We start from the raw sequence: 25,513 nt of genomic DNA on the forward strand, positions 1-25,513 counted from the left end.
ATCTCTTGGGGTAAAACTTCATACCAACTGGGCCCAACCAGCGTCATAAGGGAGAAAAAAATTACCTGGACGAAAAATTGAGTGGAGGAACCTCTTTCAAAGACCAATGGAGACTTTTTCACCAGCCAATCACTCATTATGACATGATTCTCATTGTACTCCGCACGCACGAATAAGAGCTTCCACTGTGTGCTTAACACTCTTCCATATGCAATCCAGCCTTGTAGTCGAATATTGTGAGGATGATGTAGAGGGCACCTATTCCACTCCCTCCCTAATCTCTGCTCCCGAATTTCCTTCTGTATTTGCCTTGCTATAGACCTACCTGTCCATAATCATTCTTTCCTCTGGGCATTTAAGAGCCCCAAGTTGTAGGCGAAAAATGACATTCAAATGCCATAGCACAGTATGGCAGCAAAATCACCTCTACAGCAAAACCAACATTCAAATGACTAACTCCTGCATCACTGGAATAGCTACAGCAGCAAACAAATTACATAACCCACTCAACAGCATGAAAACCACTTTAGAAATACACTTGGAAGAGTAGGAAGAAAATGAGGCATAAAATATAAAGCATTAAAGATTTTTAATTCCGACATCTGCAGAAAAAATAAATAATACAGTATATGGTTTCATTTATGGTCTATCTTCATGTAACTTTGAATTGGAAATATCACCAAAAATGCTATTATTAGTAAAGAGCAATTTTTGAAAGACAATTGAATCAGGGACAGTAAGAAAAATATTAATAAGTATTAAAAAAAATAGCATGCAGTGCCATCAAGCGAAAGAAGCCAAGAGTTGAAGAATTCATTTCTTGTTTCATAAAATGCAATCCACTTGGAGGCTAATAACAGCTTCTTCATATCACCTGAAGGGCAAATCAACTGCTAAGGTGGTTAATTTCCAGTGAGATTATCTCAAGGCATGGGACATGTTAACAAGGCTACAAAATAAACATGTTTGTGCAATATTCATCCCATGAACTCGGAAAGAGAGTACACACGCAAAGTCTGCACATAGACATTTTACAGGGATCTTCCCGAAACACATGTTAGGATCACAGGCCCATGCTGTGGTCCATGGGAGACCTAATGTCATCTATCTTCAAGATCATCTTGACCAACTGCGTGGCCAACAATATTTGCTGCTTCTTGCTATGCAATGTCTCAATCACATGCTGCTCCTTCATATCTGAAAAGAAAACAAAATAAAGTAATATACAAGAAGTTCACCTCTTTATTTAAACATACAGTAGACTTCCAATTATCCAGCTGTGGTTTATCCGTATTGTGGTTCATGAGTTCACGGTCCTTCTAAGTTTTCTACGAACTTTCTAAAATCAGATGCTAAAGCACATAGACATTTGCATTTTTAAAATATACAATGCTACACTGGGCTAATTGTTTCCATTAGAATGCCCTTCTTAAAATGAAACTATTTAATCTACCTGCTGCCAAGGAATTTTTCAAGTTTACTTGAATGTCTGCTCCAGCATTTTAGACAACGATCAGCGGCAGGAAAAAAAGAACTCTATAAATTTTAGAAGATTCTACAATGGTAAATCTTTCGTAAATTCTGGGAAATGTTACTTACTACTTTTAATTGTATATTTCATATCGCAAATGCGCAATTACTGCCGTGGCCTTGCATGCGGTTGAATACGGCACAAGGGAACTGGAGAGACTGGAGTGTGACATTGCATTAAATGTAATATTTTACACGTTCATTTAATCTCGTTCTGACTTTTTGAAGAACTGTGATGGCGCCAGTTCTTTACAAGATCACTTGGGTACAAACACTATATTTTCAGCAGATATGTATACCTCTAGGCATAACAGAGCACTTAACCTAGCACAAGTTATAGCACTGAGCAATTCAAGCCATAGGCTAACATATGGCATGGAACACAAGTCAATATAAAATTGTTGCACTCATATCAGTCTGTCAATCTATGGCAAAAAGATTTTCCAATGGTTCAGAGTGCATATTTATATAGCACATATTTGTCTACTGTGCGCTATGTCAAAGCTGACAGTAGTGTCAACGTGCAGTCTTGGGTCACGACAAATAAATTATAAAAAAACATCACAAAAATGAACAATGAGTCTAACTGTGGGTACTAAATGTAGCCCATTATTGAAACATGGAATCGCAGGGCCATATCAACTATCCATTTCCCTGATTTTATGTGAATGGCAAAGCAGTCAAAGGTATTTAAGAAAAATGCAACAAGGGACACACACTGAAAAATAAAGACCGTTAGTAGAACTGAAGTCAAGCATAACCAAGCCCCGCCACCACAGCAACAGGACATGCAATTCATCACTCAAAACGCAGCCAAGTTCCTTCCTTCCAACCACAATTGCAATATTTTTGCTGCACTCCCTAAGTATTTACTTCCCAGGTCATTGTCTAATTTCCACAACTCACAGCCCCCATTCATATTTTCCCCACCAGCACGAACCTAGGTATGAAGAGATAGCAACTTCATTGTCACATAAGGCAGATGGGGCTACACTCATCGCTAGTTGACTCAATTCACCCCATCTTTTACCAGGGCATTTAATTTTTCAACACGTAGCCTAAATAAAATGATCCTACCAGTTTTCAACTTTCCACACTCCTGGTTACCAGCACTTATGGATACAGCAATGATTCCAATTAACACTTCCATGTTGCACCCCATGTTTACTGTTAGCACAATGGGATTGCAAACTGAATCAATCCATACAAAATAAATGAAATGGCTAACCTTAGTGACAATTATAAAATAGAAATGCTGAGATGATACAGATCACATCAACAACAAGAAGAAACTCCTCAATGCCGAATTTGTTTTGCTCACATTTTGCAAATTAATATCGGCTGTTTAGGCAAAAGATACTTCTGTGATAATTCTGCAATAAAATGTTATTTTTCCTATTTATGGGTACCCTATGTTGGTATATTACTTGTACACCCTCTACAAAAAAAATGGCACCTCCCAGTTGAGAAAGCCTTAATCCGTGAACAGAATAAAATACAAAGGAAAGCAGTGCGATTCGTCAAGGACTGCTATGGGCATACAGACAGCATTACCCAGATGTTAAAAGAATTAAGACTGGGAGCCGCTGGAGACTCGGACGCTGCATGGTAGGCTTAGGTTGTTTGAACAATTGAGAATGGATATCTTTAAGAGCGACACAAAGAACATAATATTAGAGCTACAATACATTTCCAGGTCCGACAGAAGCGATAAATTAAGAGAGATGTTTCGCCGAACGGATAGATATGGGAATTCATTTTTCCTACGAACCATAAAGGACTTAAATAAACGCTAGTCCCAACTTCGTTAGAGCACTTCATTTTTTTTATCAGTTGTAAACGGCTGGTGTCCTAACACCCCCTGCCACACGCCTTTTAGGCAGCTTGCTGATAATACGCAGATGAAGAATACTCCCTTTAGTTTTGTTACAACCAAGTAAAATAGCATTAAAATATATTTTCAAAGTAAATGTTTAGAACAACATAGAATTGAAAGGAAAATAAAAATTTAATTTTCATTCCTGTGTTGTAACATATCATTTCCAAAGAACAAGGCAAGTAATTTCAGTGCCGAAAATAGGTTCTCACATCATTTCCAGACTCTCTGAGGAGGAATATCTAGAATCACAATAAAATGAAAGGCACCCATTTAACACAAATGCATGCACTGCTGAATTGACAGTTGATATCAATTATAAAATGATAATGCCTTGCAGAGAAAATTTTCAAATTTCTTGCTCTATTTGAGAAATACAAGATTAATTCACAGATTCCAGTCACTAGTTTTCAACAGTCCAAGGAAGAACTGGATTTTAAAGTAAAATACTTTAAACCATTACCAAACTTCCCACAGTTACATTGCACGGAAACAAATGACGTGCCCCAACAACAACATCAGATACTAGAACAACAGAAGTCCAATAGTTTGTCACACCCCGACGCCTTCAATGGGACGTAGAGAGACATGCCAGGGCAACAGTCGAGTAGGGGGGCCTCCTGACTCGTGGGGGCGGCAGAGAATCAGGGAAAATGACTATCCTACTGCATTCTGAAACTATTTCTTATCGGAAATAAATTACTAGTTCCCTATAAATGAAGTAACAACCAGCTCCTAAGGAGGACCTCAAACCGCACTGCCTCTCCTCTCCCGAGATAATGCCCCTGACACTACCCTCTCTTTCTCTCTCGTACATATACGTGCTGCAATCGAGGGGCACCCCCCCTCTCCCTATAACAACACTCTGAAAGTTCTGGAACCCAAGTAGTTTTGACAATACCAAGGCAATTTTCACTGTTGCATTATAGATGGACCCACGCTCGCTGGGCCATATGGGCATGGGACAAATTGAACGACTAACATCAATCCGTGGTTGAGGCCTTCGCAGCACATAAAATTGAACTTCTTTCCAGCCTATCAACTAGTTTTTTAAAGCAAATTTAAAGCCTGACTGTATCAGGATTCCATCAAAATTAGAAATCAATAATCAAACTTCAATAGAGATGGACTCCAGAAAAACAACACTCAAATGTCAGCATACACTTTTCAATCCCGCCCACATTTCCCAAATCCACCAATCATACGCACAGCACAGTGACACCCACTCCGGCACATCCAAGTGGTATGCAGGGCCCATGAAACATCACGAGAAACTGATCACACCACAAGACTGGAAATAAGTGCATTTTAATCCAGACTAATAATACCAAGCTCAATGCACAGAGACGAGGCATACTCACCAATGGTGTTTTTAAGCATACAGTCTATTCCCAATGCTGGGTTCTTCTCAGCAATCTGTCGGGCTTTCACGGCCGTCAACGTATGAATCGGTGAGAGTCCAGAATTCTCGGCTAGGGCCATTGGAATGCTCTCCAGGGCATCAGAAAATGCACGGAATGCATACTGTTCCAACGATGAAATCTGGGAAAAGGGAAAACAAAATATTCATAACGGGAAACAACACACACAAGAATGAAGTTTGACATTAATACTGTTGGGGGCTCTCAAAATGTCAAGTTGTACAAGGAAGTGCAATTTGACACCTCTTAACTCAGATTGGAGCACTCACTTTTCAGGATTTTGTCATGCCTGTGACAAAATTCCATTAAGTTATGCCTTCAACATTCAGTTACCATTATTTCTCCAAATATAGTCCCCACCTTAATTTTGAGGCTTCAGTTTCAGGAAAAAATTTAAAAAGTGCTTTTGAACATAGTCCCCCTTTACTTTTACAATGGACATTTTTGGAAAAAAAAGGGGGAACTATATTCAGATAGATATAGTATATCCTTCCACGCTAGACCTAACGTTTCCCCGACATTTCTCCATGTGAGTATTGGCTTTCTGGCATTCCTCCGCATTGAGTTGTCCATAGGTGACGACAGTTCCTTCATCCATCCATCCTGCTTCAATCCACCACCTGCCTCTTGCTGCATCGCTGCTTCTGACCTGAAGACGCCAGCAGGATGGCTGGAGAAACTGTCGTCACCTATGGACAACTCAACACACAGGAGTGCCTGAAAGCCGAGACTCATCCTTCCACATTGCCAAAATTTTTACGACCCAAGTTCGACCGTAAGTTCATTTATACACTGAAAGGACATTAAACACAGGAAATATTTTTGGAATGCTTTAGGTCCAAAGAGGAGGAGATATTCTATCTTGTAAAGCATGAAAGATCCCAAATGGGTTACATCTTCCCTGGAGCCACTGAGAGTGTGGCCATGGCGATGGGGAAACATTTTGTTCAGTAATAAACTGAAGGTCTGCATCATAACGCAGCATACTTCAAATCATGCTAAATGCAAAAAGAAGATCATGAAGAGAAAAATCAATGTTATTTTCTCAGTGAATCATTCTTGTTATTGATAAGCAAGAACGAAATATACTGAGAAAATTCTTATTTTTGCATAGTGTCTGATCAATGGTCCATGAAATAAACCAATGGAATTCAACTATGCCTTTCGAAATTACAAATAGTGTCACACAAGCACCAGATAGTCTAGTCAGGCGAGCATTGAGTTTAGATGTCCGTGACAATTCAATCGAGTCGGCTTTTACTTTGTGAAAATCCATGTTGAAATGAAAATACACAACCCCGGCTAACTTTTCACTGGAAAATTATTTATTGGTATGACGTATTTCGAGGCTGAGGCGTACTTGAATGACGCCTCAGCGTCGAAACGCATCATACCAATAAATAATTTTCCAGTGAAAAGTTATCAGGGTTGCCTGTGACAATTTCATCACAAACAAACAAACATATAGACACAATTTCAAGACATGAGGAAATAAAGAGAAGATAGGCGATTCACTACTTAGCCGTCTCGATGCCTCACCTGGTACCCATATTATTTTTTATTTGATTGGTCCATCCCACACAGTATTTAGAGTTTGAAAGATCCCACATGGATTATATCTTACCTGGAGCCACTGAGTGCGGCCATGGCCCTTATTTACTGGCATTGCTTGCGATGGACTCACTGTACACCATGAATGCACTCAAATTTTTAAATTGGGCTTAGCACAAATTCTTTCGGGGCAGTTCCCCTTTGGATCCAGATCTGTCATAAAGAACCACAGGAAACAAAAACAAACCATCTGGATTCTTCCCCCCGATATTTATTCCTCGAGGGCTCGTAGTGCGATTTCACACGTTAAGGAAAAAAAACAACACAAATGATTACCTTGTCAGCTTCCTGAGAAGTAGCAATGGCACAGGAAATTTCGGCTGCACCACCGCCATACACCACTCTGTTATCTTGAATCAGATTGCGCACAACACAAAGAGCATCGTGAAGACTACGCTTGGCTTCCTCAATTATCTGAAAAAGAGAGGGATTACATCTTTAACGTTGAATATTCATGGTGGAATAATCAGAACTTGTACTTCCAACAGAACTTTATTTTAACATGCATAAAGCATTTCACCAATCAGTGGAAATATCGCGTGCACTGCCTGTCAGTTGAGCCAACCAGAGCTATCCCATGACAGGGGAATAGGATTCAAGAGAGGGTAGAGGGAGGGAGTCGGGTGTTTAACCAGAGCTTTCCAAGATTTTTAGAGGCCAGGGGCACAAGCAGGCAGCATGGAGGTAAGTTCAACGGGTAAGGAGGAGGCTGAGGAGAGGTGAGGTCCGTGAGTAAAAGGGAGAGAGGACATAGGACAGAGGAGGAGAGCGTCATGAAGCATGGTGGTCATTTCCTCTTTCGTTGAGGATGGTAGTATACACTGCGCAACATAGAATGCCAAATGCAATGTGGAATGAAAACACTCAACAAAAGGCCGTACAATACCGTGGAACCTCGATCTGATAGAGGGACCTGCTGGCTCTTATGGAGGACATTGTCTCTCAGAATGACCACTGATTGGTAACTGACACAATGGACCCTTCACGCTAAGAAAATGCTCAGGTACCATAGCTAACCCACAAAAATCCCAATCTATGTCTCTTAGTGACATGTATATACCTGCTTTAACACTGACTAGAAGCCCCACAAGATCCTCATCCATGACACACAATAGCTGTTTCCTCTTTTGCCAAGTTATACTCTAAGTTCAAAGTATACCGGGACTAGCCGCGGTGATAACTTTTACAGGAGTCACCCGCAATGCACAATCGTGCGAAAGATCCACAGAGAAAAAATCATTTGCCTTGACCGGGATACGAACCCGGATCCCCCGATTTCCGGTTGAGTGCTTTAGCCAGTTAAGCTACCGAGGCGTCATTCTTCCCTGTGGATATTTTCGGACACTACCGGACAAGATCCCGGTCAAGGCGAATGATTTTTTCTCTGTGGATCTTTCGCACGATTATACTCTAAGGCTGACCAAGGAATTACGGAAGAAGTTCTCACCATTTTGTTCCCACCACGGATAAAGATAGTGACGGCCCTCGAGTTCTGACATTCTTCAATCACGAGCATTCTGTCCTTGGTGGTGCCAAACTGCAGTTCCTTCACAACGCCAGCGTGGCCCAGCTTCTCAGGGGTCAACTCTTCAAAGCGAGGAACAATACGCCCACCAGTTGCTATGGCAATCAACTGCAAAAAGGATAAAAAATTTAACACTACGAAAGGACAAAAGAAAACATACAAGACAACATGCGAAAGACAACAAATAACAAACCAAAGGAATGGTATGATCAGGGTGTCCCACGTGTACTATCAATTATAAAATTCCATGACATTTCCAAGTTTTCCAAAGGAATTCCCTTGTTTACCAGTAAGGAGAGTGCTGCACAATCCTAAATGTAAATATCAAGAAAAGTTTCTTTCGGAGGCACAAATTACACAATTTCAACTAATTTCCCCCTTTTTTGCCCAAAATCTCCAGGAATAAAGTCAAAGGAAGACAATAATCAGGTGTAAGTGACTTGAGTAACTAATTAGGCAACCCGAAAATCACCATTGAGATACAATTCATGGCAAGGGGAAGAAATTATTTGCCATTCAATCATTTTCAATGGAAGAATAAAATGTTCATTTTTTTGTTAACTTGTGAATAATTGGAAACCAGAGTCAATTTCTATCATGTTCACTTTGAAATCCACCAATTTTGAAAAATGATGGCCAGAATTCAAAGCTCGCTTGCAGCCATTGGGACGATTCTTGTGCTCCATCATTTCTTCCGGCTAAGTACTTTTGAAACCACCCCAACACACTACAATTTGTGAAAGAACTTGCTCTAATTGCATTTCAATTGCCATTTCATTTTTAAAATTAATCTTAATACTGATCTGTCATATATCCCACCCCATGCAAAAGCAGCAGACAACCTACATTTACACAGTTAAAAGCTTTTGATTGCCTTGTGCTGGTAGATATTTTGAAGCAGAGTGACTTAATTCATAATCACGATTATTTACGTGGAGAAATGGATCTTTTTCCTGGCTAAGGCATGATGGCTTAATGGATCAGCTGCGGTTGAACTTGAGCATTCTCAATTCATTATTTTTGTTCAAATTTTTTAAATCCAAAATCAGCAGCAAAGATAGGGGAATCTCAAAGTAAAACTGACACCAATATCAAACCAATATAGAAAATCTTACTGTTTTCGTGAGCTCTATCACCTGAGACACCACGAGAAGACAACAATGCACACTATACAGAAAACATTACATAGACAAGAAAAGTTACGACTGGGCAATTTCTAATGAAAGTTCAATCAAAGCATTAGAATCAAGGCTTCGAAATCATTCAAAAATGCATTACCGAAAAAACACTTTTTCCCTTCTTGCTTGAAAAACATACAGAGGAATGGAGCAATAAAATTATTCATTGCAGAAGATTGACGTGAGATAAAGTGCCGAGAAAACATATTGACCATTACAGTGCCGGCAGGCTGATCTATCGCCTGGGTTTTCTTAAAATCACACCTTTTATTTTTTGTGCTTCACTTAGCTTCTATACCTATTTTTTTATTATCTGCCATGCTTCAACATACCCATAAGTATTGAGAACAGAAGAATTAGTTTCTTTAAATGCATATTACACTTTACATGAATATTAGTGCAAACCTACAAATTTGCCGAAACAGCCCTAGCATTCTTCAGAATAATAGTGAAAAAATAGGCAGCCAATTAAAGGGTTTAAGGCTTTTTATGAAATAGATTGCATCTTAAAACATCCATTACACATTGGGCACATTATTTGTTGATCTGATAGCAAGAAAATTCGGTCCAACACCACCAACACCCATAATGCTGAGCGTCATAAGTTTGAAACCTTACACTGAACTAAAGATTTTTCTCCAAAATTCCAACCTCAAGACTTAGGGGGAGGACTGTATTGGGGGCTTGACACCACTTTGGGTGAAATATGGTGCTGATCACAGAAATACACCTAAACACGCTTGCAATGGATGACCAAATTGAGGGAAAACATCAAGCAAGCTACAATAGGGCAACAGATATTAGAGCAGCAATTAAAAGAAAATTAATTTATTTTTGACTTTGCTACAGGAGGAGTGCATGAAAGCATGAGGCTCGTTTCTGCAGCAATAGTCAAAAATAAGACTTTTCCAGGACACTTGCAGAATCTCCCTTTCTTCAAAATATGAAATTTCCCTGAGCACTCCAGGTTATCTTGGTCATTGGACGCCTCGAATTTCATTCGTGATGGGCAGAGGGGTCCCATAATGATAATATTTTCTCATGATATTTAGGAAATAGAGAAAGGGAGAGAGTACACCAGGAAAAAAATCCATGATAACAATTCACCATTATAAACAAAGCGATCGCTTAATCTTAACACCCGAGTAGTGAAATAACAATACAAAAAATCTTTCCAAACTGATGCACCAGTAAAAAAACAAATACATAATAAAATGAAGAATGATTAGACTTCTTATACACCAAAGGTAAATAATCTTCATCACATAGAATGTCAACAAGTTATATCTAAAAGAGAGACAGCATACAAAAATCACAAACCACACAAAAATAAGAGAACAGAAAATAAATGTGAAAATGCAACGTCTTATCACGTGAAAAGAAGATAACAAAAAGACATATGGTTGTAATTTCCTCATTACTCATCCTTGTATAAAAGCAAGAACAAAATAGGTTGAGAAAATCGTTAATTTTGCATAGTGTCTGATCATTGGTCCATGGGAGGTACCAATGGAATTCAACTATGCAACACACAACTCTTTACACCACTTTCAAGTCCCACAGGGAGCATCAATGCCACAGGGACACAACACGGGATCATTCAATCAGACCTCACAATCCAGCAAAAGATATCGCTAATTAACCCTTTCACTGCTGTGGACGTACTTTTCCTTCCTCCTTGCCATGAACTTTCAAGAATGAAATCCTGCAATTTTTTGCAGAGAAAGGTGGAGAAGTAGGTGTAGGATAAAAAATGGATAAGTGTGGATCCTTCTAATTTCAAACTCATATCCCAACCCACGGCACAAGAACATTAGTAAAACAAACCCATAATTCAAACTTATGAAGCCACAGACCTATTAGATATGTTAACTGAGACAATGCAATAATCTGCCATAGAATTTGTTGCTGGCTTGGATCACAGGATTCATACCAGTGTCCGACACTATTTCCCCAATTTTCAGTCCAAATTTTAATAAAATTTCCCCAACTTCTCAGCAATAGGCAAGCAGTCAAATACAAGATTTTTTTGGAAAAACACATCAAATTGCATTGTGAAATGAAGCCACCCAACAAGCACGGAAACAAAACCCCCACCTCTCAGTAACACACTGCCACATGCTCCACCCCATATCCACCTCACCACTCCAGTTTTCCCAATCGCACTATAACCGACTATATTTCCCTGACTCCCAGCCCCAACTTTAACCCTGCACTTCCACAGACCTGTATGAAACCAACCATCCATCACTTTTAAATTACATTACTCAATCCATAGCCATGCTACAAGCTTTCCTTTTTTGATTCCTTGTGTGTTTTTGTCAGACACTGTCAGGGTAAAAAAACATTTTTTCCAAAACACTAGCAAGATCAGCAAACACCCTGGTCCAACACTTCTCCTTTTCTGATATTTTCCTTCTTTTTCAACCAATGTTACACTTCAATAAGAAAAGCGTAAATGTACACAAGGATATTCTCCGGAAGTCTTCATGCAAAAATATTCAAACACAGACTGCAGTTTGCCAATGACTGTAACAACATGGGAGGGGAACACAGATACCCAATTTTCTCAGAGGGAAGGAAAGTCTTTCAGTCCACGTGAGTGACCAATTTGAGAGAGAAAGCGAGACCAACCTCAATTTCTGGTCCTCCGACCCACCGTACAGCTGGCAGATTCCTTTGGAGGAGCAGGTGATTGGCCTCGTCGTCGAAACCCCACTGGCAGATGGCCAACGTGGCACCAGCATCTTTCACCTGCAAACCAACAACAACACTGTGAAGCAACATTCAATTAACAGCCAACCAACAAAAGAAAAACATTTCACAGGCTGGTTCACCACCACACCAATAATCCACTTTGGGGTACATTATGGGGTCCAATTCCCAATACCCCAATCCACTTTACACAGGCAAGGGAAGTGGCAGTGGTTAATTCTTTTTGTCCTGGCAGTTAATTACAGCCAAATCGCGGCTGAGTAAAATTCCTACTCATAATTATGAATAAATGTTGACTCATATCTCAATAGATGTGAATAAATCTGGTCATATGACCAAATGGATATCATTCATATCCTCAACTTCTAAATAATTTTCAAGTTATCACACAGAAATATTTCTACTTGGAAGTCTTATGGCATCACCTTGTGATCTGACCACTAGCAACTTAAGATGAAAAACATGTAGGCTTATACATCCAAACTTTACCTTATAGAGAACTTATGGGGAATTATGACCTAGGGAGGCAACAGAGGGGCGACAAAACAGTGGACGTTATAAAGGCATACCTTCCCCACCATTCTTTTGTGATTTAAAATAAGGAAATGTCAAAATTGGAGCCCACTTGCCATGAGTTGGTGACACCATTATTGACGCGATCTGGTTCACTTACTCCTTTGGGGAGAACCTTCATTAAGGGAATGCAATACTCGCAGAAATTAATGAGCCTCTAGTAGAGAGTTGTAATGCAATTAAGGTGGCTTGCGAGGTGGTACGTAGCTAGGCCCAATCAACAGATCCCCATTATGCCTTGTTCTCTGAAATTGTGTGCGCAGGGAGGAGGAGAAAATAGCCCAGATAATCTGAAAACATTGAGATGATTGGGAGCCATACAGCCCAGGGTTTACAACACTCACTCTGAGACAAAAAAAAAACAATGTGCCCATACCTGTTGCACCATGTCTGAGAATTTTTCAGCTTCATACTTCCGGAGAGCTCTGTAATCTTCCACAGATGTTACGTCCAACTTATGCTTTGTCTTCGGCTTGGGTGGCTCAAACGGACACGTCAAAATTGCCAATTTCACGTCCTTCAGCAACTGCAAATAATTGAAATATTTTTTTCAACCACCGATAGTAAAATCAAGGACAGGCAGCTCGAATGGCTGCATGCTCAAATGCCATGAATAGTGATGCATTCCTGATATTCTAGGCAGAACTGAAAATGTTGCCTGATTACAAACCGACTGTACCTTGAGAAAAGATGGCCTAATAAAGAAAGTGGCAAGTAGATGGACAACATAGAAAAGGAAGACGGAGACTAAAAAATATATCAGGAGTGGGTAAAGAAGGATGTGAAAGACAAGAATAACGAAGATGTGAAAAGATTAGTGAATGGGAGGATTGAGTGGAGAGCTGCAATGAACCAATCTTAGAATTATTAATGACTGTTGATGAAGAGGATATTACAGCTTTCAAAATTGGTGGCTGCTATACAATGGACCCCCGCTTTAAAAAGTGTTTGACCTATGATGGACTTCCTGCACGGTCAAGAACTGATTTTGCCAGTGCTGAAGAAAATTTCACTGATTTTGGCTCCTGTTGCACAATATCACCAATTAAGAATTAATATGCCTTATTTTTTAATGAAACTTTTTAACATGGTAACACTCACATGCATTGATGCTCTTTAAACGGATTCCTCACCCAAAATAATTCTTATGCAACAAACAAAAAATTCCCTTCAGAAATGTTAATTATTATAAGTGAGGGTCCCATGTACGTCGTTCGACAAAACCTATAATTGGATGTATATATAATTGGACCTATAATATAGTGCAAAGAGTGCTCTTACCTTGGGCATCTGAGGATGAGAGAAGTCCTTGTCAACGATGACACCACGGACGAGGACAGTGTCTTCCAACCGGCCACCCACCTTCCCTTCAACTTTGATGAGCTCAAAATTTACGTCCTTATTCTCCATGTCAGCCACGGCCAACACAGCATCAACGGCTATCTGGGCCATCTGGCGGTGGCATTTGTTTACTCTGTGGGCGTAAGGAAAGCCATCGTCAAGGAAGAAAATACATTCTACAAGTTTTGTGTAGATGTTGTGTGTTTCCATGGAATTTTACCAATGAGGTAAATAAATAAAAGGAAAAAAAGGTTGAAATAGTGAAGAAATTTAACCCATATGTATGCTACTCAATGCCACAATGGACAAGAGGCATATTCTGTTAGAAAGATGGGCAAGTTCATTCCTCCATCTAGCCAATCAGAGTGCATCTCGAGCACGACTGCTGTCAGCCAAGTCTCCCGCCAAACCAAGTGAGAGTTTATCAATTCAACTGACCACATCCGCACCTCCAAAAAATGAAAACTATACAAAAATTGGCAAATATAAAGCTCATATATACTCAAATATAGGGAAAATAATGTTAAGGCTTAACGGATAACTGGCTGCACGCTAGGCTTAGATTGCTTGAACAATTGAGAATGGATATCTTTAAGAGAGACACAGAGAACATATTATTAGAGCCACACTATATCACCAGGTCTGATAGAAGCGATAAATTAAGAGAGATGTTTTGCCGAACGGATAGATATGCGAATTCGTTTTTCCCCCGAACCATTAAGGACTTTAATAAACGCTAGTCCCAACCTCATTAGAGCACTTTTTTTTTTTAATAGTTGTAAACGGCTGGTGTCCTAACACCCCCTGCCACACGCCTTTTAGGCGGCTCGCGGGGTATTATGTAGATGTAGATGATGACCAAAGAACACTTAACATTATTGCAAGTAAGAATTTAATATAAAAAGGCACTAATGAGAAAAGAAAAAATGATGAGAAATTAGGTGTGCAGAGTAAAAGAAAAAAACTGAGCGACAGGAAAAATACATAAGAAAAAAAGGCTATGCTAACTTCAGCATCAAACAATAAAAAATGAAAGCACAATTCTCGAGTACGAGGCATGATATCAGAACTCAACTGTTCTCGTTTGCACCTTGATTTTGAATTTTTGGCTCACATTTTCCGCAGGAGATGACGCTTACAGCTTTCCTTACAGCTTAGGTCTTACAGTTCCCATTGTCAACACCAGTCATAACATGCAATGACCTTCACAGAGTTTAAAGAACACAAAACCAGGAGTTAGCAAACACACCAAAAATGTTCTTTTTATTGTCCCACAGAAATTTACAGGTTTAGGAAAATTTAGATTTGAAAAACATTAATGATTGAGATAAGAAGGGTTCCCTGTTTCTTCACTTAGCCAACCCCTAAAAGATTCACTTCACTCGCGTAAGCAGGTCATGTGTAAAGTTCAAGAAGAAAGAAATCCATTCAATTTCATCCATTTACGTGGGGCTAGAAAGGGTTTTTCTTCATAAGTCAATGACTAATCCGTATACTTTCAATTATATTGTAATAAGGGCAGGGGTAGCTTAAAATGTGACAAGTAGCTGACACAACATCCATGAGTGCTTCTTATTCTAAAATTTCAACTACCGAATTAGCTGACACATCATCGAGTTGAAATTATTCAACACCATATATCGAATGAAATTAAGTGATGAAAAGTTAAAGAAGTATTATATTTTGCAAGGTTCACTACCAATATTTCATGGTGCAACCTGTTCTCCATAGCATTGTTACATCTTCGGGTGAATGATCATGATTACCTCAGCATTTATACACAAAGTGTGTGTTGAGGGGAGGGATAGAATGGACTGAGATAAGACCGTTTCCTTGAATTGCACTGTGAAATACAATGACAACGTCACCACCACTCCATCCCTTCTTCTTCAACGCCAAGGAAACATACGATGGGGGTTAGAACATGCTTGGCATCAGGCATTCGTGAGTTAAGTGTGTTGTGGATGGTGGTGCTTGGCTGGAATAGGCTCTGCTACCTAAATATAGGCAACCAGTACGTTTTAGTGAAAATTTCAATCGTAAATCCCAAAAAGCACTTTCTAACACATGCAGTAAGCCTTCTCCTCTTACTTCAACTCACCTTATGCTTTGCAAAATTATGTCCAAATGTATTTTCCTTGGGCTACATCATAATGGAGCACTTTGATCACGTGCTACAACTAGCCCACCAACAAATAAAATTCAAGCTATACTAGAGTATTTTCATGAGTCAGTACTAGCCTTTTTCCTGCACTTCTACACTCATTCTAATCGATTAAAGCCAAAGGAAATTAAAAATCTACTTTCATGCTGTAGTTTGAGCCCTGAAAATAGCAAATAGGGATGGTGGAGCTATGGCCATGCTTGAAACTAGTAAACATTACCTCTTTTTATTCAAACATAGTTCTGCACTCAATTTACCCCTACTTATTAAAAAAAATTATGCAATGAGCTGCTGGAGACTTGGAGGCTTAGATTTCCTGAGGAATTAGTAGTTGCCTTTCTAAGAACATCATCTTAGAACCTCAGTATGTATCGAGGTCTGATAGACACGAGAATTATATTAAAGATAGATTTTTTGCCACATGGATGATAGGCATAGGATAATACTTTCCCCTCAAGCCATTAAGGAATTTAATAAATGCTAAATGAGTACACGCATATCCTTTTTCTTCTGTGAGCGGAATGAATTGCGACGTCCCCCTTGAGGCAGCTTGCTGGGAGGTATCCAGACAAAGACTAACCCTTCCCAAAACTTCCACTACCTATGTCCCTAATCCCTACCCTCTGCACTTAATCAACGAATTAACGTAATAAATGTAGTTGTAATCAGCCTCTGGATGATATAACAAAACATGGGTTGTGCCCATTTGATATAAATATTAAGCCTTTAAGATTACAATTTAAGTATTATCTTTTCCCACAGTGAAAAAGTTTTAGAGAGTAAAGCCTGAAGGCATTGATTAAGTAAAATTATTGTACTAAGGTTCTGACAAGGAACATTCACGAAGTGTCCTCCGCCGATTTCGTTCAAATTTGGTGGGATGGTAGTGTTCCATAATTAATGGGAATTTGCAAAATTTCCCGTGCCCTTAAGCCCTGTGAGCCGAGATATCTGCATCCAAAGTTGCGCGCCGGCCACCCTTTTTGAGGCGAGGGGCCCCTCACTACGGGCCGGCAGCGAGGCGTCTCTGCCGGCAAGCGCTCGGGGGAAGGCCTGGGAGCGGTCCGGGCGTCAGCGGTCTACTTACTATCTTCCCACAGACGAAAGAAGCGGTGGGTGATCCGAGGACTAAACGATGGGCAATGTTTTCGAGGAATTTTTGAATAGCTTAAATTTGTACACATACCCTTGCCGGCTCCTGCTTCTAGTAAAGATTTTCAGAAAGGTTTGAGAGGAGTCATAAAACCCATTCCTTCCACCCTCAACTATTGTTGACTGAATGGGAAAACCAAAAGGTCTTCTCCATCTGGCGAATGACGTCGCCGTCTTCGGTACCTCTGTTTAAATCAGCAAAAATGCTTTTTCTACACCATTTGCGAAGTGAACTCCGAACGAGAACGAACAAGCGAGAGATTTTGTAGACGCGTGACCTGCAAAGCCGTTCCTTTTATTTTCATTGAAATGGTGATTAATCCTAGGAATGTAGTAAAAATATTGGACAGCAAGTTTACTGCATGGATTTCCACAGAAGAACCAACTGATTACGAAATCGAGTTGGCGGAAATTTTAGCTGGTAAGTTTCATTAATTTTTCCTTGTTTTTCTTACTACGGTGAAGTTAATCGCATCCCATCCATTCTTTATTTTCCCCTGTTGTAATACAATTTTCCCATTTTCAGATTCCTTGAAGTCCTGTGTGGAAAGCGAAGGATCATCCTGTGTGGTAGAGGAGGATCTAATTTTTGACTTCGAAGGGAGGACGGAAGAGGAGGAAGTAGTAAGCGAAGATGAATGCGACAGTCCAGATGGAAATGGAGACGATGTTTCTCCTTCTTCTTCGACATCGTACGAGCCATCTCCATTGAAAAGGAAGAAAGTGGGTGATGTTAGTATGTCACAGAAGAAGATGGCAGTGGAATATTGGCGGTCCGGAAAAACTGGGCCACTAAAGATAGATACTGTGAGGCACCGTTTTAGGTTCGTGACCTCAAGAAAACAGCTTGTCCGGTTTGAGGAGCAAATTAATCAGGCTGGCTCTCGGAGGGAGAAATTAAACGCAATTTCTTCATGCTTAATAGAAAGATTTAGAAGAGCAAAAGAAGATTTCCTGATAGTGCACGACAGTGACTTACGAAGGTGGGCGTATGAGGATAATGGCAAAATGACTAATCCCTTAGAAAATTTTTCTGCTTCATCAGGATGGTTGTGGAAGTTTAAAAAATCATATAATATAGTGTCTAGGAAAGTTACCAAAGTTGTTTCTCGGAAACAGAACTTTGACTGGCAAAAGACATCCGAAAAGGCACATGCTTTTGTAAACGATATCCGGCTATTATTGGCCCAGAAGCCAAATTATTTTCTATTAAATACTGACCAGAGTGGGTTTAAAAAAGAATTACACTCGGGACGAACCTTGCATTTCCGAGGAGTGAAAACGGTGGAGTCAACGGTGCAGTCCCTAGGAGCGACGACCCATTCCTATACCATACAGCCGACGATCTCGATGGATGGTGAACTTCTGTCTCCTTTATTTATTTGCCTGCAGGAGAAAGGTGGAATTTTTCCAAAAAATGTTTCTGTGTTTGAAGCTCCAAATCTTCACGTCGTAGCTTCTAATTCCGGTTTGTTGACGAAAACCATTTTGCTCGAAGAGTATTTTGGTAAAGTGCTGTTTCCAACTTTAAAAAAGGATACAATTCTCTTGGTGGACTCGTGGAGTGCCTTTAATGATAGGGAAGGAATTCTTTCCATGAAGACAGGATCATTTCACTTTGAAATGCAGCAAATACCGCCCAAAACTACAGGCATCATACAGCCGTTGGATGTGTATTTTTTCCGTATGTGGAAGAATTTCGTGAGAAAATTCTCCGACCGTGTGTTGCTGGACCAAATAGACTTAAATTTATTTCAAAGAAATAATATTTTGAAACTTCAATCTCTGACTCACTCACAATTCTCTGCTCCTTTGTTTAAAAATTTCATTCGCTATTCCTGGTTTCGAGCGGGATACACGAATGAAAGACCAGAAGTGCATATTACACCTGTTGACTATTGTTTCGATAGTAATATTATGAAGGATAGATGTGAAATTATAGTTGAAGAACAAGGGTGCAACTTTTTGACATTCATCAGATGCGCTATCTGTGCAAACAAATGCTGTTTTCACCATTTTTTCAATGAAAATCACAACTGTGAAAAATAAAATACTATAGATCGCCATTTTTGTTATTATTTTATCTATTGAATAGATGATTGATTCATAATTATTTTGAGTATCAATGTTTTCACCATTTTTCGCTAAAAAATTAGAAAAATTTGTGCCCTATTTCACTTCTGAATGGGATTTCATTGTTTCAATTATTTTTATTGCGGACAGTTTTTGGGTGAATTTTTGCCTAGCATTGTATGCATTTTAAATTAAAACGGAAAACTTAAGGATTTTTGATGGCTGGGTATCATTTGGAGTTGCGCAAGGAAGAGACTTCCACGAGGTTCATAGTTCAGGACTCGATAAACAGTTATAAACTCGATAATCGGAATACATTATTTGAAAGTGATCGGAAGTGTTTGAATCAAATCACTCATGAGAAATTCGGGTATCTTAACTTTATTTGGTTAATGGCACCTTTAAAATAACGGAATGTTGGTAAATTCTTCCAGAAAGAGAAAAAAAGAGTGGCTTGTGCTAAAGGTAGGGTTTTGTCTATTCCTTCACGGGGTGAGGGTAAACGATTGGGTTTTTCCTCAAGCTAAAAGGAATATTTTCTATAGGCCTGGGGATACTCGAAGGTCAAGGCACCATTTGTGGGAGTTCTTGAGGGTGGGGAAAACTGTGAACGTGAGGGAAACATTTGAAAGGAAGTGGGCGCCTTCTCATTGTGCGTTTTTTATGTTTCCCGTCCCTATTATAACTGCAAAAAAAGACCGAAGGGAGAGCCCCCGCGGCGTTGGGTCAGTGGCTACTGGTGGCACCCAAGCTAATGAGTGTCGATGGTCTTCGACTGTTCGGCATTGTCACAGTCACGAAAACGGATTTCAATCCACCTAGAAGGTAAAATCTGGCGCATGAGTATGTAGTTCCTCGCCATTGTGCGTAAATAAGTTCAATGGACTCAAAAGAGAATGAGAAAAAAGTTGAGACATTTCTTAATGCACCGGCATTCACTGCAGGGTTAGAGGAAATTATTACGTCGTAGACGACCGGTGTCCGTTCACAACAAAAGGAGACCATACCCTCTCAAAGACTTCAATTTACCCTGATTTTCCAGTCTTCAAGAGGTGAAGGTACTCCTTGCCTGATATTAAAGAAATGAAGGAATATAGGATGCGGTATCTAATTATTTGTTACTCCGAAAATTCTTGGAGGCGCCTTCCCCCAAAATTCATGTGGAATGTTTCTTATTTACTACAAAACTAAATGATTAAGTATGTCATTTACTTAATACGCAAATCTGCATGGAGCTAAATGCTATAACGTTAAATTCGCTATGAGTAACATTAATTTTGCCCTTTACGACATTAAGAGTGGATATGCAACTTAATTTGCTGGCAGGGTTAAATTCCCGGCAGGTGTACAGAGAGTACGCATCCTTTGAACTAAATTTATTATTTCTTATGGAAATTTGTCAATCGACCACGGGAAAATTATCAGCATTTATCATTTATGAATTCTAAGGAAACTGGGCTACGGTGATTTTCATTCTTGAATGCCTTAAAAATCCATAATTTCAATCTTTCCTCCGCTTCTTGTCAGCGAGAGGATGGTAGACCGCTGACGCCCGGACCGCTCCCAGGCCTTCCCCCGAGCGCTTGCCGGCAGAGACGCCTCGCTGCCGGCCCGTAGTGAGGGGCCCCTCGCCTCAAAAAGGGTGGCCGGCGCGCAACTTTGGATGCAGATATCTCGGCTCACAGGGCTTAAGGGCACGGGAAATTTTGCAAATTCCCATTAATTATGGAACACTACCATCCCACCAAATTTGAACGAAATCGGCGGAGGACACTTCGTGAATGTTCCTTGTGAGTAACGAAAAATAATTCAAGTCACACATGCAGTTTGAAAGGCTACCATTGAAATTTGAAGTGGAACATGAAAGCCTTGATGACAGTGAAAAGAAAAACTCAGAAAGTGCCAATGAAGATGAGATTTCATCGCTATTGCTCTTCCTTGCCAAAGTCTAAGTAAGACTGAGGCACACCACACCACCATCTAAACTACAAGGCTTTAAATCTTTGCTTCACTTACTGGGTTTGTTCATAAAGGCACCGAAAAATGAACACAGTTCACAACGAGTCACCCTGTGTTAAATGGCCCAATAGATAATCTGTCACATTCATATCAGTATGTAAATCTATCAAAGAGATTTTCCAATGGTTCAGAATGAATTTTAATTTCGCACTAACATGTTGCTACTATTTTTCCACATGGAAAAGAGTAGTGTCATAGTGCATCCAAGACTTATCAAAAATGCATTCTTATCGCTGAACAATTAAAAAATGAGAACACTGAATTCCATAGACATAACACACTAGAAAAAGAAATATACATGTTAATCATTATTTGAATTCTCACTCCCAGAAACATCTACACCATGCCACCACTGTTGCCCATAATATTCAAATTAATTGGATAATACCTACGCTTTCTAAAAATGAATTATGCTAATGTATCAGTATTTATTCTTTTTGGCTAATCTGGGTTTCAAAACATGTTTGGAGTTTTAAATGAACAAAAGAGCATAAGCTTTGAGTAAATGTATTCCTTCATTAATTACAATACTGCTGAGTGGCATATTTGCAAATTATTAACATGACATTTTCTCCTACAGACGTAAGTAATTCTTGATGCGTTTCCCATCTTTCCTCTTGAAAGACCCTCGGAAAGTAATATTATCATAAACATTTAAATTTACTCGGATTTTTTTAATTCGAGCCAGCAACGCATAATCAACAAACATGGTGGAAGACAAAATGCAATCAATAGATTTTGATTAACAAAGGAAACGACCCAATTGACAGTGAACAACTTACATCTTTGATCCAAGAGTCGTCATCGCAGTTTGAATTAATGGCTCCAGGTTGTTGGCATCAACAGGGAAGGAATCCGCAATGGAGTCCAGATGTTTCACAGCACACTGAGCAGCCAATTCAAAACCATCTGCTATGCGGATGGGGTGTATACCCTTGTCCAGCAACAAATCCGCTTGCTCCAACAGAGAACCAGCAAGAACTACAGGGACAATGCGTAACTTCAAAAAATGGAGCACTACTTGCGGTAGTAAACAACGATGGAATCATTGCTATCACACTCTTAAACCACCTAATTGAGGAGTAAACAGCGTAATCAAGGTAACTTTGAAAAGGGAATAGATAAAAAAGCCCTTGAGAACGCTTTGATGCATATAATGTTTAACATGTGACTGAAGGTATTGGTTTAAATTCAGGAATTAACGATAGTAACTCTATGTTCATGTTTAATTAGGCATTAGGTACACTTATGAACATCAGGAGGAAACAACATTATTTACTAATATGTACGATTCTAATACAGAAAACGAATGCCTTGGGGATTGTCACATTCATATCAGTATGTAAATCTATCAAAGAGATTTTCCAATGGTTCAGAATGAATTTTAATTTCGCACTAACATGTTGCTACTATTTTTCCACATGGAAAAGAGTAGTGTCTTAGTGCATCCAAGACTTATAAAAAATGCATTCTTTTCTCCGAACAATAGGAGTGCGGCGTTCTCAAAAGAAATCTTAATCGTTTAACGAGCAAGATCAACGCAGAGTAAGCACACTAATTAATGTTTGCGGGTATATCAGGGACCCTCTAGTTTCATTAAACGGATACTAACCGACAACACCTGTGGTTCCATCACCAATTTCATCATCCTGAGACTGCGACAGTTGAACCATTAGCTTAGCTATTTCATGATCAACATCCATGAGCTTGAGGATAGTTGCTCCATCATTAGTTACAGTGACATCCCCATCGGGAGAAACCATCATTTTATCCAGGCCTTTGGGTCCAAGCGAAGTTTTCAGGGTATTCGCAATGGCCCTGCCAGCCAGAATATGTGACTGAACGGAATTAAGAGACATAAGAGAGATAACCATGAAATCAACTGAGGAAATATAAATTTCATACGTCAAAATTGATACGCAATCACCAAAATCAAATAAAAATTGCAATAGAAATACTTCTATGACTTTAAAATCACACGTGCGAAATCATACAAGTAAATACCTTGATCGCATCTAGACCGGTTAACCTCTTCTGCTTATCTTGGTCCCGAATTATTATAAAAGGACGTCCATATTCGTCAAAAGCCAAAGTTCCTGGCATCGACATGGCTGGATACGATTATAAAACTACAGATGCAACGGATTTAAAAGCAATGCACACAAATTTTAGAAGGCCATCATTCCTCGCTGCGCACACCGGTGGAAGATTTCTCGCACATTCTCGCATTAGCCGAGACGAGCCGCCCACAACTCTAACAGCGCATGCGCGCATAACCTCGCGGGAACTTGATCTGCTTGATCGACCTCAGAACAGTACATTTAAAATTATTTTTTTACATCTAGCTCGATTGTTTATCATTCAATTCAATATAAAATATATTTTTTCTCTTAATTATCATCAGTTTTTAATCCCAGGATTTTTTTGATGTAGCTCTCCACTCAATTCTTCTAACATCTAGTCATAGGGGTGAACACGAACATATTTTTTTCTGTTTTGTATCCTTCATCACTAAATCTGTACGTTTCCACTTACGCCTTCCTCTGTCGCAGTGGCGTAGCCAGGGGGAAGGTCCAAGGGGTCCGGACCCCCCTCCCCGAAATATAAAAACACAATTATTTTCTATCATAAAATAAAACAAAATATTTAAAAATCATTAATTTAGAAAATATTTCTTTAACAAATGATGTTTTTTCGATTTTGAAAAGTATTTAAATTATTTTAAAACCCATTTCTTAGTACCCTGTTTTTAAAAAAATTCCCCCCTGGTTTTGGACCCCCCGAACGAAATTCCTGGCCACGCCACAGCTCTGTCGTTTCGCCTCCATCGTCTGCCTCCGGGTCTTATCAGGTCATTGCGTCCAATTATGTGGCCAATACAGTTGCCCCATCTTTTTCATGTGGTTTTTAAAAGACTTCTTCTCTCGTCTTCTCCTTAAGATTTCCTCATTACTCGAAAAATCAATCCATTTGAGGTTCATCATTAGCTAGTAACACCAAATTCGGAAAGATTTCAGCATTGATTTCCCTGTTGCTCCATCGCCTCACTTTCTTGAAGAAGCATATTCCAATCGTAAGTCCTATTGAATTGCATATCTAATTAACAAAATTATATTTTCAGCTGTTAAGAGACTCCACTTTTTGAGGAATGCCCTCTTTGCTCGGACATTTCTACTATTTCCCTCTTGCTTTATCCATCCCTGTCCATCTTCTCCCATGGGCAAAATGCCTTCGGGAGGGGCTTGGATTGTATGCGGGTTGCCCAAACTGATAATTTTCTGTAAATTCGCACGCATCTTTATACTATCATAAAATAAGATATAAAATTCGTTTTCATAGTGATGAAAATTAAAGTCGTCGTGCTGAAATGATTATGGCAATTCATCGCTGCTTTTTCCCCAAATCTGCCAGATTTGTCAAATAATCTGAATCTTTAGAGCTCCGTTTGCAGTGATTATTACTATCCGATTAAAAAATTCGAACCTGAAACCTATTTTATTGGTCCAATTTTGTTCACATAAGACAAATATGACCTCGAAAAAAAATCGTTTTTCAGCTCACCCATTTGTAATGTGCTAACAATAGATTTGAACGAAATATTTCATTTACTACTTTTTTTGCTGCTATATTTCGCCTCTGAAACAATTGTAAATTATATCAGGCTACATTAAATATAAATATTCAATAATTTATTTCTAAAACTTTACTAATATTGCATATTTTATATATTACAATCGTTGGATTGGGAATGCGGAATGACAGGGGAGAGAAAACAGCAGAATTTGGCAAGAGAATGAAGTTATTCATCGCAAACGTGTGGTTCAATCATCATAAAGAGCGAAGGTATATACGGAAAAGTCCAGGGGGTGAGGGGATATATCAGATAAACTGCATCATTTTGATACAGAGGTTTAGGAATAGTGTGAAAAACTCGCGCAGATTCCCTGGGGAGGATGCGGATTCAGACCACAACCTACAGCTTATGAAATGCAACGTAAGATTTAAAAGACTTATGAAAGTTTGGAAGGCGAGGAAATGGAAAGTAGAAGCAATGAAGTGGACTATTAAGAGAGAATATCAAGAACTAGTGGAAAACAATATCCGGGATATTGGAGATTTGCCGACTATAAAGGTTACGATAAGATTAAAACAGGAATAGTCAAAGCGGCCCAAAAGACATCTGCCTACGTTGGCAACTTAGGAGAGTAATGAAGCCGTGGATTACGGAGGCAACGGTAGAAAAAATGGAGGAGAGAAGGATGTGGAAGAACGTAGACATAGACCAGGGCAAAAGGATGTATAGGCAAATAAATAATCGATTACGGTGACTATAGA

General features: G+C 39.4%; 1 protein-coding gene across 1 annotated transcript; it reads right to left on the reverse strand.

The window, feature by feature from the left end:
- Positions 1-572: 572 nt before the first annotated feature.
- Positions 573-23,397, reverse strand: LOC124165220 (T-complex protein 1 subunit epsilon). Its single transcript, XM_046542508.1, has 10 exons — positions 23,183-23,397; positions 22,791-23,016; positions 21,961-22,159; positions 13,711-13,903; positions 12,806-12,955; positions 11,776-11,895; positions 7,886-8,071; positions 6,715-6,852; positions 4,768-4,948; positions 573-1,197 (listed from the first exon to the last, which is right to left on the reverse strand). The coding sequence occupies exons 1-10, from the start codon at positions 23,285-23,287 to the stop codon at positions 1,064-1,066; spliced, it is 1,632 nt and encodes a 543-aa protein (XP_046398464.1). The 5' UTR covers positions 23,288-23,397; the 3' UTR covers positions 573-1,063.
- Positions 23,398-25,513: the final 2,116 nt, after the last annotated feature.

This window comes from Ischnura elegans, chromosome 9, assembly GCF_921293095.1.
Source record: "Ischnura elegans chromosome 9, ioIscEleg1.1, whole genome shotgun sequence".
Taxonomy (NCBI): domain Eukaryota; kingdom Metazoa; phylum Arthropoda; class Insecta; order Odonata; family Coenagrionidae; genus Ischnura; species Ischnura elegans.